This window comes from Rousettus aegyptiacus, unplaced genomic scaffold (genome assembly GCF_014176215.1).
Source record: "Rousettus aegyptiacus isolate mRouAeg1 unplaced genomic scaffold, mRouAeg1.p scaffold_m13_p_6, whole genome shotgun sequence".
Taxonomy (NCBI): Eukaryota; Metazoa; Chordata; class Mammalia; order Chiroptera; family Pteropodidae; genus Rousettus; species Rousettus aegyptiacus.
The window spans coordinates 60841377-60858399 of record NW_023416309.1 but is presented as its reverse complement, the minus strand read 5'-3'; the positions used below and the strand labels follow the sequence as shown (position 1 = coordinate 60858399).

General features: G+C 34.7%; 1 protein-coding gene across 4 annotated transcripts in view; it reads right to left on the bottom strand.

Moving 5' to 3' along the window:
* Positions 1-4070: 4070 nt before the first annotated feature.
* ZNF25 (zinc finger protein 25) overlaps positions 4071-17023 on the bottom strand; it is a 34390-nt gene continuing 21437 nt past the window's right edge. For 2 of the 4 annotated variants that reach the window (XM_036223197.1, XM_036223198.1), the window contains 4 exons: positions 10687-10834; positions 10316-10411; positions 7911-7974; positions 4071-7443 (listed from right to left, as the gene is read on the bottom strand). In XM_036223197.1, coding sequence (XP_036079090.1) covers positions 6393-7443; positions 7911-7974; positions 10316-10411; positions 10687-10834 — 1359 coding nt within the window. In that variant the 3' untranslated portion in view covers positions 4071-6392. Of the gene's footprint in view, positions 7444-7910; positions 7975-10315; positions 10412-10686; positions 10835-14869; positions 14953-17023 lie in introns of all 4 variants that reach the window. The other 2 variants (XM_036223200.1, XM_016131444.2) reach the window with 2 other exon arrangements.

Sequence of the window (17023 nt, the reverse complement as noted above, 5' to 3'; positions counted from 1 at the left end):
TTTGGCATTTTAATTATGATGTGTCTTGGTGTGGACCTCTTTGGGTTCCTTTTTCTTGGGACTCTGAGCTTCTTGGGCTTGTGTGTCTATTTCCTTCATCAAGGGAGGGAAGTTTTCCATCATTATTTCTTAAAATGGCTCTTCAACTTCTTGTTTTCCTTTAAGTATCCTTATGACATGAATATTTTTACATTTAATAATGTCCCGTAGGTTCCTTAAATTATTATTGTTTAATCTTGGCTTCTTTTTTTCTTCCCATTCTGATTGAGTGTCTTTGGATTCCCCATTCTCTATATCGGAGGTTCGATGCTTGCTCCTCTTTATCCACAATGTTTATTTCCTCTAATATACTCTTCATCTCAGATAATGTGTTCTTCATTTCTGAGTGGTTTCCTTTTATAATTTCCATTTTCATGTCTATGTTTTTAAATCTCTTTGTAAAAGTTCTCACTGAATTCATTTACACTTCTCCTAAGTTTATAGAGCATCTTTATAACCAGTGTTTTAAATTCTGCATCTATTAGATTGCTTGACTCCATTATTCCTGGATCTCTGTTCTCTCCTCTCATATGGTTTCTGTTTCTTGATCTTCCCATTTTGGCTGCCTTTCCACGTCTGTTTCTATGTACTAAGCAAAGCTCCTAAGTCTTGCAGGTCTTATTAGTGTGACTTTGTGTAGTAGGTGTACAGTGGCACAGTCCTGAGAGAGGTTCACTAGGCTGTACCCCTCCGGGGCCACCTGTTAATTTTCAGCTAGCAGTCCACCAACGCTGAGCTTATAACTGTCTCATATTTTTAATTTTTTCAATTATAGTTTACATACAATAATTCATTATCTTCAGATACTCAACATGATTAGCCATTTAAACAACTTACAAAGTGATCTCCTCGATAAATCTAGTATCCATCTGCCACCATACACAGTTATTATAATATTAACTAAATTCAAGGTTAGTTTATTAGTGAAGAAAACTTTAAAAAATAAATTTAATTTGACCAATGTGTACAGTGTTTATGAAGTCTACAGAAGTCTATAGTAATGTCCTTGGCCTTCATATTCACTCACCACTCAATCACTGACTCATCCAGAACAACTTCCTGTCCTGAAAGCTCCATTCATGGTAAGTCCCATATAGGTGTACTATTTTTTTATACTGCGTTTCACTATACCTTTTCTATATTTAGATATGCTTAGATACCCAAGTACTACTATTGTGTTACCTACACTTGCCTACAGTATTCAGTATAGTGACATGCTATACAGTTATAGCCTAGAAGCATGCTATAAGCTATATCATATAACCTAGATGTGTAGTAGGCTACACAATCCAGGTTTGTGTAAGTGCACTCTTTATGTTCACACAATGAAATTTAATTTCCTCATGATGCATTCCTCAGAAGGTAACCCCATCATTAAGCAACACATGACTATTTTATGATGTTTTGACATCTTATAAAGATTGTTGGCCAGGGAGAGACTGCCTCTCACAGGGCTAGGCAATTCTTAGAGATAGAAAAGGGCTGGAGACATGCCTGTAGCATGTCTTTCATATGTATACCAACCAATCCTAGCCCCAACAATCTCCATATGTGATTCTCTCACACCAAGGCAATAATTCCCCTGTCCTAAATCAACCTGAGGCCAGGTACCAGGTACCAGACATTTATAGCCCAGAGCTATAATGCTACATTAGGGAGGGTTGCAACCACATCTGAACTTTACAGATAAGGAAAGATCTGATCACTCGTTGAATCTCCTGGATAAAATCTTTATTGTAAAAAAAGCATGGGCAAATTTCCCATCAGTTGCATTCATTCTTTGCTATCTACATTTCAAAGTCTCAATACCGTTGAGGTGACATCAGATAGTACAAGACAAATTTAGCCATTGTCTCATGGGGGCAGATTGTTGTATTTGGATGTCTTTTTTAGAAATCAGATTAAACTTGTCATTATAGTGTTAACAGTGGGAGAACTTCTAAGGGCTACTGAAGCTGCATGACTTCCTGTGAAAGAGACTAACCATTCAATATCTGAAACAAAAACTTTATTGCTCACTTTTTGTTTATTACTATGTAGCAAAAACATCCAAAACTAGGCTTAGAACAATTTATTATTTCTGTATGTAGAATGAGTGATTTTTCTGCTTCACCGAAGTCTCCTATTGGGCTGGCTACATTTAGGCAACGATGGGTCTGGGCTGGAAGGTCTAAAAAAGAAAACTTTCACTCACATCTGGCATCATGGGGTTTCACCACCAGTAGCTTGAGTTTCTTCACAGCTGGGTGGTCTCAGTCAGACTAGTTAAACTTTTTGCGTGAAGGTTAGCTTCAAGAAAAAAAGTGGAAGCTGCCACACTTCCCAAAGGGTAGACCCATAACTTCGGTCAGATTACGATAAACCAAAACAAGTCACAAGGCCAATCCAGACTCAAAGGGCAGGGAATTCGTCAATCTAAAAATGTCCAGACCTGTAGACAATTGTTATGAGTTCATCAGTTTATTTGAGCCAGGATAGTTAACAAGATTATGTGCTCTCTAGAGGGCGGTTACAATTCCCACGGGTCTGAAAAAAGAGGCATTTCAAGATGTGGTAACCTAGATGCGCAAAACCAATGGACAGGGCTTGCTTAAGGCAAAAATAACCTTTTACTAGGGAAGATACAGGCCTGAGGGGTAACTCCTCACTCTGACTTGCCCTGTTAGAATGTTATGATCAGACCACCCTGTGAGATTACTTTTGGTCAGTGAGTTTGTATATAGCTCTTTTTTCATTCACACTATCTTTGACCATCGCACTAGCCAAAGGAGTACTATACTTGTAAATCAAACACAAATTGAGAAATGATACATAGTTTTAGGAAATGAAGGATTCAGGCATTGGCAGGCTTTTGAAAGCAGGAGTGCTGAGAAACTTACTGGATGGCCTCAGTCATAAAAGTGTAGTCATTGGAGTGAGGCTGTAGCTGACTTGCTGACTTTCTAGAGCATGGTCAGAATGAAAGCTGTTGTTGATTAGCTTTCAGCAATGTGGAACTGTCATAGATTGGTTGGCCTTCATAAGTATGTGTACTGATGAAGCATTCTCCAATAAGTGGCTATCAATGTCTGATCAGTTGTCTCTGCCACCAATTCTGGTGATTACTACTAATTCATGGCTTGAGGTTATGGCCAAGAAACAGTCAGTCCTAGGCTTTCTTGAATTTGGAGAGTAGAAACATTTTATTATTATCAGATACTTACTTTTTAAGTATTTTCATTATTACAGGCTTTATTCTTTAAATTTATTGGGGTGACATTGATTAATAAAATCATATAGGTTTCAAGTGTACAGTTCAATAATATATCACGTGTATATTGTATTGCGTGTTCACCACTCAAAGTTAAGTTTCTTTATTCTTAACAACAGATTTGCCAGTTATTGGACTGTCCTCAAAAAGTACTAATTAATTTTGATTTAAGTTTTGTTTGAGAAGGTGGAAGAAGTTAGAAAATGTATTTGCTCTTAAGTAGGTTGAAATAAATAACTCTAAAGGCATTAAAGTTCCTCTTAAACCTCTATCAAGATGGAACGCTCATGTCAGAGCTGAGTAGAATATTGATAACAGTATTTTACCACAGAGTACTCACAAGTTATTATACATAAATACAAAGTATACTTTATTCTTAAAATACAAACAATCACTAAGTATAATCATATTAAGTGCTCATTAGAGTTAAACATCAGATAAAGCAGAGTGAAGCATGCGTAGAAAGTTGAACACCATGAATGTCATCTTCATTAAGAAGGGGAAGTAAGGTCGCAAGATTTGGACTGAAGCAGCATTTGACAATCACATGAAGTATGGGCAATAAAATAATTTTATTAGTAATGTAGTAGTACCAGTAATACGTATTATCAGTAATGTAGCCGGTGGAGTTGGGTATTGTTTTTTTTTTTTTATGTTATTAGGTTACATTAACTAATTATGACATAAAGATGGTATTTTATCATGGGATAGTAAAAAAATTATAAAATGTTACAGAGAAAGCTGGCCATTGGCTTGGAAGAAATAATACTATGGGCAGGGATTCATTAACAATTCAATTTAATTCAGACAAAGTTTATTTCATACATTTACTACTACATTCCATCAGGAAAATTCTTGATGTTATGATAAATCAACTAAAACACATTTCTTTGAAAAAACTCTAATGCTTAGGCTTTTAACATACAAATATACTGCATAAAATAAATATACTGCACAGAACTACCAACCACAAATTGCTGTATGCACCATTTACGAAACATAACCACAAATTGCTGTATGCACCATTTACGAAACATAATATATATATATACATACATATATATACACACACATATGTGTGTGTGTGTGTATTTCTAACATTGGTTGTGATGTGTGTGTGTGTATATATATCTATATCTATATCTATCTATCTATCTATCTATCTATCTATCTATCTATCTATCTATCTATCTATCTATCTATCTCTAACATTTGTTGTGATGTTTTCAGCTCTAAGGAACAGAAAAACTTAAGTTTGTAAAGTGCCAGATAGTAATTATCTTAGGTTCCGTGAGACACATGGCCTCTGACAGAACTAATAAACTCTGCTCTTCTAGTGTGAAGGCGGTCACCGGTAAAACAGAAACAAATGCTTTTTCTCTGTACTAGTGTTCTAATAAAAGTTTATTTATGAACACTGAAATTTGAGTTTCTTATAATTTTCACGCACAAAATACTCTTTAATTTTTTCAACCATAAGAAATGTAGAACCATCCTTAGCTTGCCAGCTGAAAAAAAAGGCAAGCCGTAGGCCAGATCTGAACCACTTGTGGGACAATGCACAGCCAAACCAAACCAAGGCACTACAGCAATAAAGTGGGGGATGAATGTTGATAGCCAAGCTTTGTTTTTATGGCAGCATAATTCAAGAAATACAAATTATGACAATAATATCTAACATATAGCTGTTTTTGTGTCTGACACTATTCTAAGTGCTTTAAAAATATCAACTCATTTACACCTCGAAGCAATCCTAACATATTGTGATTATCACTTCTTTTTTATAGAAAAAGAAACTGAGGCATAGACAGATTAAGTGGCATGCCCATGCTGCAATTTGAGCCTATGCCATGCTGTCTCTACCAGAAAGAAAAAGGTAATGAAGAACATTTAGGACTCCCCTACAAAATACAAATGCAGGTAGCTCTGCACCCTGCTAAAATACCAATAGTAAGATAGATAACATTTCTAAACATAGCATTATTTGTTTTTATTGTGTAGAGTCTTTTCAAAAACAAACTCGGGCTTTTCATATTAATAAATGTGTCCTTAATGTAAAATTCAGTTGACAGTTGGAAATTTTACAAAAACATTTTAAATTTCTTTCTGAATGATTAGTTCAGTAACAACACATATATCTACTTAGAAATGCCAAGAATCAGGAAAAAAAAGATGTATTATAATTTTTTAAAAATAATACAAATATACATTATATTAACAATAGGAATCACTGCTGAGGCTCAAGGTGAAACTTTTTCATATACATTAAAGTTACTGAACTAAGGTCACATTTTTCCCTATGTACAATTATAGACAGATTCCACATGCACATCAAACATCCACAATCTGTGTTATGTAGCACACTCACAAATACAAGTCCTCCATATTGCAGGACTCCATGTGTTTAATGATGTTGCCTGATTATTCAATTTATTTGTACCTTTTAAAAAGCTTCATATAGCTAGACACTTGCGGTTAAAAAAAAAAAATCCTTAAAATCAACATGACTTCTAGAAACTATTTCCCTCGGTACAGATTCTCCTCAAATTTTTGTTAAAAAGCTTTCACGTATTTGAAATATCTATAAAGATTCTATCCCAGTATCAATAATCTGAAATTCACTTCTGATAAAGGCATCTATATCTGATGCAATCTTTGCAGACATCCCTTTGAGTTTCTAATGAGTCCAACTGGTATAAAATATTTCTGAATGCTCAGGATACTGATAGGAGTTTCTCATTCATGTGATGTTTAGTGATGGTTGCCTTGACAGAAAATTTCAACATTCATTTTACCTATAGGATTTACCTCCTGTGTGATTTCTATGTTATACAATAAAGTATGACTTCTGAAAGGTTTCCCCCATTTTACAATTTGTAGCGTTTCTGCCATCTATGTTGTCTGACATTTAGTAAAGACTAACATATGATAAGAATTTCTTCCTTATAGATTTACAGAATTTTCATGTAGTTCTCCTCTGTGAAGAAAGATTGTGGCTTGAATTTTCCCATACTGATGATATGCGTAAGGATTTTGTCTTATGTGAATTATGATTATTCTGAAGGCTCAATTCAGACAGAACAATTTCTCAATTTATACTACTTTATATGTTTTTCCCCTCTGTGTGTGTCTTCTGATGTGCAGTGAGTTTTGATTTCTGGATAAAAGTTTTCCTACACTCTTGACATTCATAGGGTTTCTCGCCTGTGTGTTTTCTCTGATGTATGATGAAATGTGACTTCTGAGAGAAGGATTTCCCACATTCCTTACATTCATAGGGTTTCTCCCCTGTGTGAGTCCTTTGATGTAATCTGAGGACTGAATTCACAGAGAAAGATTTACCACATTCGTGACACTCGTAGGGCTTCTCCCCTGTGTGTTTTCTTTGATGTTTAGTAAGATCTGATTTATAGTAAAAGTTTTTTCCACATTTATTACATTCAAAGGGTTTCTCCCCTGTGTGACTTCGCTGATGTACTGTGAGGGCTGACTTCTGGTAGAAGCATTTCCCACACTGACTACATTCATAGGGTTTCTCTCCAGTGTGAGTTCTCTGATGAGTTTTGAGGTGTGAATTTCTAGAAAAGAATTTCCCACATTCCTTACATTTATAGGGTTTCTCCCCTGTATGTGTTCTCTGGTGTACTGTAAGGTGTGATTTCTGGGAAAATGATTTCCCACATTCCTTACACTCATATGGTTTCTCCCCTGTGTGTGTTTTCTGATGTACCATTAGGTATGCTTTCACATAGAAGAACTTCCCACATTCAGTACATTCATAGGGTTTCTCTCCTGTGTGTGTTTTTTGATGTTCTATGAGGTGTGGCTTCTGGTAGAAGGATTTCTCACATCGATCACATTCATAGGGTTTCTCCCCTGCATGGGTTCTCAAATGTCTACTAAGAGATGACAAGTGGTAGAAAGATTTCTTACATTCTTTGCATTCATAGGTTTTCTCTTTGGTGTGAGTCTTCTGATGTCTTGTGAGGTCTCTATTCCTAGAGATAGATTTCCCACATTCACTGGGTTTGTCCTTTGAATGAGTGTGCTGATGTACTATGAGGACAGACTTCTGGCAGAAGGACTTTCCACATTCATTGCATTTATAGGTTTTCTCTCTGGTATGAGTTTTCTGATTGGTGAGTTCTCCAGTCCTAGAGAGAAATTTCCAAATTCATTAATGTATAAGGCTTTTTTCCCCCTGTATTTTCCAAAACTCTGAGAACCGATTTCTAGAGATTTTCCCATATTCATTAGATTCATAAGGTTATTCCACAGTGAATGTTCTCTGACATACACTGTGGCTTAACATTTGGTAGAAGGAATCTTCACTTGCGTCACATTCTCAGGGTCTCTCAACTGCCTGAACTTGACTTTGCATAATAAAGCCTTTCTTATTGTATTACTCTGAGGAATCAAAAAGCCTATTTCAAAATTTGAATCTCCCGATTCCGAGTAAGGCCTCTATTATGAAAAAGTGCTTTCCCATTTAGAATATATTCTTTGCAGTGTTAGTTTTTGCACATTTAGTATGAAATGGTGCTCTTCCATCTCTAGTACTCTCGTCAAGACCCTTTTTTTACAAAGCTTCTAATCTTAAAAAATAAATTCTTTAACTTGCCTTGAATTTTCAGCTTGGCTTTCCTGATATCTTGCTCCTGGGTCATGAATATTCCATAGGTCTTCTACAAAGCAATCCAAAATGTAATAGCACATAAATCTTAACACTTTATTATGGTTGTAGGGTTGATTCTTAGGCTTCAGGCCAATCTCTCCAAATGAAGGAACTCTCAAATGCAAATCTCCTCTATTTCATTTGGTTAAAAAAATAATAATAATAAACCCTAAAAACTATTATAGTAGACAGGTGAAGGAAAATGATTATAAGCACAAGCAATCTGACTCTATAAATATGGCTTTACAAACTTGGAGGAGAAAGTTAATCAAAAAAATAAATAAATAAAAAATAAAGAACCAGGATCAGGGAACAAAAGTTTTAAAGCATTGCTGAACAGGAATACGGAAGTCACAGAGAATGCTGTGAGCCCATTAAGGACAATAAACAGTAAGTAGGGTGATAAGTAAAATCACTAGACAACTGTGTTCACTGGAAACATCAGGGGGAAGATACCTGTTCAAACCTACTTCACTGTGTTAGTATTCCTAGCCATTAGCACACTATAAACACTTTATTTCCTCTTTACCCATACACAGCAATCTAGATGTCAACACTAAAGTGACTTACTTCTGCCTTAACACTTGCTATGTTTATTGCATTTAAGCATTTACATCTTTGCTTCCCTGTCAGAATGTAAGCTCCTTGATAACAAGAATAGTTTCTTTCATACATCTTTGTATCTCCAGCAGAGAGGAACAGTCCTATAGCTTGGGCTTTCACTCTTCATCTAGTTGGCTTAATTTTCACTGGGATGGAAAACCCAGAAACACATATGTCCAAGAGTAAAGATTTTTTAAAGGAAAAGTGCAAGCCATCTATATAATAAAATGAATTCCAAGTTGTAGCACCAAGGATTATCACTCCTGACCAACAAATTTTGCATCTCCAAAGCAATGTTACCTATGACTCAGCAACAGACTTGTTCTGCTTTCATATCTGAGCTCCCACATCTCTGCTTCGATTTACTAATCGTTAAAGATTAATTATTCAACATCATGTTAGAACCTTCATAATTATTCATGTTTAAATGCCTGAAAGAAAAGTAAAAATTATGAGCAGAGGGAGGTGGAAGTTCATGACACTTGTGAGGGAAACATAAGAAAACTTATCTTATAGGAATTTGTGCAAGGTTAACTTGGATACACATGAAATAAGATCCTACTTATGAAGATACTTGAAAGAGCAGATGAAGCGATGATTAGCATGCATTCTGGAGCCACAAGTTTTGAGAAATTAAGATGCACAAAAGGGCTGGACTATTTCTTGACAGAAAATTAATTTAAATTTAAGTGTATTTTGTAATAGTGAGTTCATATAAGTTTATTGTGATAGGCTAGGGGCAATATAAATTTGCAGTATTACACACCTACTATTTAAATTAGCTTCTGGCCTGAGAAAGAAGGAAGTTAGATCAGTGGAACCATCCTATAAGATGACAAAATATGGGACCAGGATACAAATAAAATAAAGACGTTGGAAATGTCAGCTTTAGGAGATCTCAGCCTAAAAAACAAAGCTTTCATTTTAAGAAAGAATAAGCCCTTGCAGAAGTTACTATAAGGAGTCTACAGCAGAAGATAAAGGGTGTCTGCCTCTTATTAATTGAAATTAAATCTTTCAACAAATGCCTAGTGAATGACTAATATATACCGGACATTATTCATGCACGTTGTTCCTGAACATGAGTGCACAAGTCCAAAAACACATGAAAGGCATTTAAGGAAGCAAAGTAAGATTACCTTTTTTTATATGTCCTTTTTATTTTTATACTTAGTGTTACACAGTATTATAACACTCCAAACAAAGTGCACTAGGTTTTAGGAAAGATAAAATGTACTTAGTGTACAAACACCATCTAGAAGGAAGTATCAACTCTGAGATAATGTAAATGACGAAAGACATAATGATTTATAATCCAATTTCAGAGTTCAAAGAGAGAATACGAAGTTAAAACTAGTGCTGGAAAAAAACCCAAGGCATTTTGTTGTTAATAAAAAGAAACAGAATTTGAAAAAAGCATGTCAGACAGATTTATAAACACTTAAGGTTATAGTTGCATACTTCGATGACAGAGAGGAAGTGGGAATTCTAGAAAAAAGGCAAAAGTTTAAGTCAAGGTTCATATATAGGAAAGAGAAGTAAACCTATAAAAACTGTTGAGCAAAGCAGGGAATTTCAGTGGAAAGAATAAAAATCGGAGGTGTGATTTCTGTTGCTTACATATGCAGATTGAGTGTCCTCATTCATTTTCAAAAGTACAGGGCATTTAAAAAAGACTGTTGAAAAATATTGCAAAAGGCAAAAGGCACCAACCACTTCACTACTAATAACAAGGGCTACATTCTCACCAGGGTAGTTTCGACGTGGAAATTCTACTTCTAATATCCATGGCTCCTTTCCTTGCTTCAACTTGAAGACTGCATTTGGCTTATTCAAACAATAACCTATTAATGGAAAAGATAAAATGATACAAATTGCTTAGAACTCAGGGACTCTTAAGGATAAGAAAGGACAGTTTTAGCAGAACCATGAAGGCCACCCTTAGGCTTGTCAAATTTAGATTCTTTCAACAGGGAGAGTGGGGACACAAATATTTTTTCTGTTACTCAATATGGATTAATCAACTTGGGCCCCTGACACAAAGCTAATATTATTTAAACCTACAGATGCCTTACATGTTCCACAACTAGGAAAGGGAATGCAACCTACTGGGACTTACATACAAGGAAGTTTTTCTCACCCACTGAGACTAGGTGACCATAGTTCTCCTGCATCACTTCCCTGTACAGGGTCCTCTGAGAAGGGTCCAGTAACTGCCACTCTTCCCGGGTAAATTCCACAATAACATCCTTGAATGTTACTGGTTCCTGTAACAACATATTTCAATTCAAGCTGAAATGTCCTTAATAGAATACCATTGAAAAGACATGTGTAAACTAGCTCTCGATGTGCTACATATAGAATTTACTCTGGAACATTAAGATAACACTGCTACTCTGTACCCTGCTTTATATATAAAATATTTGTTCAATATATATTTACTGAAATATCACTCCATGTCTGGAACTCTGCTGGAGATACAAATATGAATGAAAGAAATTATTCTTATTATCAAGGAGCTTATATTCTGACAGGGAAGCAAAGATGTAAATGCTTAAATGCAATAAACATAGCAAGTGTTAAGGCAGAAGTATGTGTAAAATATAAGATGGTCCCAAGTGGGGATAGCTGTTTGCATTTTAGATTTTATTAGGTGGTCAAACTCACTAATGTAAACTTTAGGAATTACAAATACAGAATTGGTAAAGGCATGGATGCATCACATATTACAAGTTTAGGAAACTACAAATAAAACAGTATGATATGAGAACAGAGTGTAGGACCAAAATTAGTTGATAGTCAAGTCAGGTTACGAAACATGGAGTAATTCTGAATTTGTCTTTTGGGCCATTAAAATATATTTTGCATGCCTACTTAATAGATGTCTTCTTATTAATGTATATTGACATCTCAGTCTGTTTATTAAAAATTAACAAGTTTTATTTTAGTATTTATGTGAAAGAAAAATATGTATCAATAATTCTATTTCAAATTATGCAGACTATCTTATACATTTTTGGGATGTTCACCCTTTCATTTTGTAGATGAAAATACAGATAATAGGGAGCCACTGAAGAGATAGATGTAAGCACTAGAGTTATATGAGTAGATTGGTAGTTTAGAAGAAAATTAAAGTACAAGAGGCAAATGGAACATCAGAAAGATGGAGTGTTAGAAAATTAAGACACTTATGTAAGAAATAAACATTTATATTAAAGTTGCAGCAGTGAGGGAAAAGCATAATGCAACTTTGTCATTAATTGGAAATTAATAACTACTGGGAGAAAGGGGCGGGTAACTCCCACAGTGTCTATGTGGTTTGGTAATGGCTAGAGCCATAATGCTAATTCATTTAATTCTTCTATTTTTCTTGGCAGAATTATTTAAGGCTATGAATTTTTCTCTAATAATTGCTTTTTTTATATTCTATAGAATCTGAAATTCACTTGAAGAACATCTTGGCTAGATAAAATTCTTGCTTCACACTTTTATCCTTGAAAACACTGTTCTACTGTTTTATATATTTATATGTTCCTAACAAAAATCATGTCAATTTTATTTTCTTTCCTTGCCAAATGACTTAGACTTTTTCCCTTGAGACTCAGAGAACTACTTTCTCATTTTTTTTTAATCATTCTGGGTCAGTTCCCTCTGGCACAAAAAGTCTTTTCAATATGTAGATTCAGATTTTCTTTTCTTGATGGGAAGTTTTCTTGAATTACAGTTTTATTTTATTATTTTTAAAATTAAATTTGTTGGACTGATATTGGTTACTAAAATTGAATAGATTTCAAGTTTATAGTTCATTAATACATCATCAACATGTTGCATTGTTGTTAACCACCCAAAGTCAAATCTCTTTCTGTCAGTATATATTTGATACTTTTTACCCTTATCTACCTCCCCACCTCCCTTCTTTCCCTCTGGTAACCACTAAATTGTTGTCTGTGTTTGAGTTTTTATTGTTTGTCTTGTTTTTTGCTTTCAGTTTTATATCTCACATATGAGTAAAATCATATGGTTCTCAACTTTTTCCGCATTTTTTTGTTTAACATGATCATCTCAAGATCCATTCATGTTGTCACAAATGGCAGTATTTAATCTTTTCTTATGGCTAGGTAATATTCTATTGTATATATGTGCCACATCTTCTTTAACCAATCATCTATTAAAGGACACATTGGTTGTTTCCATGTCTTGGTCATCATGAACAGTGTTGCAATGAACATCAGGGTGCATATATGTTTACAGACAAATGTTTTCAAATTTCAGGAGTGGATACCCAGAAGAGGGATTGCTGAGTTAGATGGTAATAATTCTATTTTTAGTTTTTTGAGGAACCACCATACCATTTTCCATAGTGGCTGTACCAATTTGCATTCCTCTTTCTCCATCACCTAACACTTGTTATTACTTGTCCTGTTGATGACAGCCATTTTAACAGGTGTGAGGTGGTTTTAATTTCCATTTCTCTAATAGCTAGTGAAGTTGAGCATTTTGTCATATGTCTGTTGGCCATCTGTATGCCTTCTTGGGAGAAGTGTCTGTTAAGGTCTTCTGCTCATTTTTAAATTAATTGTTTGTTTTTGTATTGTTGAGTTGTATGAGTTCTTTGTATATTTTAGATATTAGCCACTTATCGGAGGTATTGTTTGAAAATATCTTCTCCTATTCAAAAAGTTGCCTGTTTGGCGATGATTTCTTTTGCTGTGCAGAAGTTTCATTTTGATATCGTTCCATTCATCATTTTTGTTTTTACTTCCCTTGGCTTTGAGGTCAAATTCAGAAAATCCTCTCTAAAACCAAGGTCCATGAGTTTAGTACCTACGTTTCACCCTATGAAACTTATTGTTTCATATCTTACATTTAGGTCTTTGATCCACTTTGAGTTAATTCTGGTGTATGGTGACAGACAGCAGTTTTAAATACTAGTTCTCTTCATTACTTACTTTTTGTTATTTAGGGATTTTATTTTGTCTTTCTTCTATTTCTATTGCTTTCTTCCTTTTCCTTGTCAATTCTTGTTTCTCCCCACTCCTCTTATCTGATATCTCTTCTCCCTTAGGTGTACTCTAATTTAATATTTTTATCTGAGATGACTTTCTGCTTTGCTATTTTTTCCTGAATTAACATCTATATATTTTATATTTACTTGTTTTTCCATTTCTATTGTGAGTTATAGTTCAAAATCAAAATGTAAAAGTCTAAATTAGAATAACTTGATAGGAGCAACAACAAGGAGTGAAAGCTGCAATCGGTAAACAGAACAATTTGAGAAATTTTTGGAAGATCTAGACTTCATGAGAATCAAATAAGAGCAACCAGCTTTTGAACACACATCCTAATAAACAGCTCAGGAAAACTTTAATGCCCAGAGTTGAAGGGATGGAATTTAACAAGGACCGTAGAGTGACTGATTTTCCAAGCAAATTAATCACAGTCAAGCTTAAATGACTCGTTTTTTAAAAAAAATAAATGAACAAAAAATAAACAAACAAAAAAGAGCATCTAGCAGAAAGCAAAAGCTGATGAGAAGAGCTCACCATATAAATCAGAGGAACTAATAAAGGGGCCCTGACTGTGGGCATAATACAGCCAAAAAGAGAAACACAAAATCGTGTTATGCACACACACAGACATTTTATTCTTTTGTAATACAAATTTTTTTTAAAGCAATACTCTAATGAAAATGTTACAAGTACTGATTTCTTATGGTAAAGAATATCACTTCAGCAATTAAGAAATTACAAATGTAACTGACTTTTCATATATGCTAAAAGACAAAGAAGAAATGTCTACAAATTTTAACGGAAAAGGTTTTGAACCTAAAATTCCATGCAGTGCCAAAGTTTCATTCAAGGATAAGAAAACAATAAAGGTATTTTCATAAACATAAGAGTTTTAAAAGCATATAAACTATCTATTCTGCAAAGCAGTAGAACATAGTTCAAAGAAACGAAGAAAGAAAAGCATATGGGAAACCAAAAATAACGGCTGACAGATATGAGACTAGTAAGAACATATTTCCAGTATAGCCATAATAGGAAGCTGTGGAAATTAAAATGGACTGCTTACAGAGACTGTGAAAAGGAAGATTATTCTGTATACTAAACAATCATATTGTCCTTGCAAGATATTTGTAAGTGTGTAAACAAATGCTAACATCTTTTCATCATGGGATATTGACAGAGAGACCATTTTTAAGCCAAAAAAAAAAAAACCCTTAAATTTTAACTGAAATCATACAGAATAAATTCTCTGACCATGCCAATATAAACTAGAAATCAGTAACAGAAAATTACCTGGAAAACTGCCAAATATTTGTAAATAATAGTTGAGCACTTTGTTGTTTAGTGTTATTAGAACACAATAACAATCTTGTTTTCTGAAAGATCAAGAAAATTGATAAAGCTAGAACAACCAAAAAAAAAAAAACCAAAAAACAGAAAACAACAGTTAATCAAATCAGACATGAAAAGGAGACAATTACTATAGATCTTACAAACATTAAAAGGATGATAAGGAATACTATGAACAATTCTATGCCGATAAACTTGAAAACTTAGATATAATGAACCAATTTCTTTAAAGAAACAAACTATAAAACTCATTCAGAAAGAAATATCTAAGCTGAATAGTCCTATATCTATTAAAGAAACTGAATTTGTAGTTAGAAACCTTTCTACATGATGTCATGATAAACGGTGAGGCAGAAAGCTTAAGAATTGGTCCCCCTACTGAGGCAATACTTTAACCAGAAAAAACTGACAGTCAACTTTTCTGGAAGTCTAGGATCTAATAAAAAAAAACATAACATCCAGTGAGGTACTTAAGAAAGAAGCTACTAAATTTGAACACAGCATTGTGGCATTTTTGCTTACCCATCTACCATTCCCCCTACCCCAGTTCCGCAGGGGCAGTGAGGACAAGGCCCATGTTCCTGGCGCAGCTTGCTATGCCAAGGCAGGATTACAGACCTTGTTCTCAAAAAACTGCTGTGCATTTTTATCTGTCTGGTGGTCTGATGAACAAGTACACAGGTTTCTCTTTGTTTTGTCTTGTTAGAGCTAGAATGGCTTCCTGGTCTGGGCTCAATTAGGCCAGACTAGTACCAGTCCATGGCCTGTAAGGAACGGGGCTGCACAGCAGGAGGTGAGCACTGGGCAAGTAGGCAAAGCTTCATCTGTATTTTCAGCCAGTCCTCAGAGCTGGCATCACTGCCTCAGCTCTATCTCAGATAATCAGACATTATATTCTCATAGGAACACTGGTCCCTTATGCCAAAAATGTTGGGGACTGCCAAATTAAGTCATTTAATGACATACTATCTGTGGCCATGTGATGTTGATGAGACAAACAGTAGATATCTTTGAATGTCCAGGAAGGAAGAAGCTGAAAAGGGAGAACAAGGGCTTTGAAGGACCATAGTGTATAAAGAAGGGAATTCAGGGAGAAAGTGCATGCCCAGAGCTGAACAGATGCTCAGAAAACACCTGAGAGGACACTAGGCTTGCACCGCTGGCTGAATTTAGGACTCTTTACAAAAAGAAGTCCAGGCTAAGGCAGAAGTGTAGGTGGCCTGGCTAAGTATAGAAGGAGTTCCCCAGCTCAGAGCTGATCTATAAATATTGAGTGAGTATTTGATTTTTCTTTGGGTTCCAGAAATTTGAGGAAATCTCTATTGCATCAATGACTGACTGCTGAGACAATGGAACAAAAATGACAGTGACCACACGCAACGAAGAATATAATCTTTAAGAAAAATAGTTTGGAAAAGTAAACAAATAAACAACTGTAGCCTTTAGCAAGCAAAAACACCAAATCCTGGGGAGGTGGATAATCTAAGTTCCAGAGAAAATGCATTAAAATATTCAAAATGTTCAGGTTTTAATTTTTTAAAAAATACAAAGAAACAAGTAAGCATGGCCCAGTCACAGGAAAAAAATGTTAACAAGAATCATCCCTGAGATAGTCCAGACATTGGATTTGCTAGACAAACCATTTAAATCGATTCTTTAAGTGTGCTCAAAGAAGTATAGAAATTCATAGACAAAGAACTAAAGGAGACTAGGAGAACAATGTATGATTAAATAAGAATATTGATAAATAGGTAAAGTTAAAAAAAGGAACCAAAAGAAATTATGGAGCTCAAAGGTAGAGTAACTGAAATTTAAAATTCACTACAGAGGACGAAAAGCATATTTGAGCAGACAGAGGAAAGAATCTGGACAACTGAAATGGTATAGTCTGAGAACCAGAAAGAAAAATGAATGAAGAAAGATAAACAGAACCTAACAAATCTATGGGACATCATTAACCATACCAACTGACAAAAGCAAAACAAGAGTCCTAGGAGAAGAGACAGGAAAAGAAACAAATAATATTTGAAAAAATAATGGCCTAAAATGTCTCAAATTTGATGCTAGACATAAATTAAACACAGAGAAGGATAAACT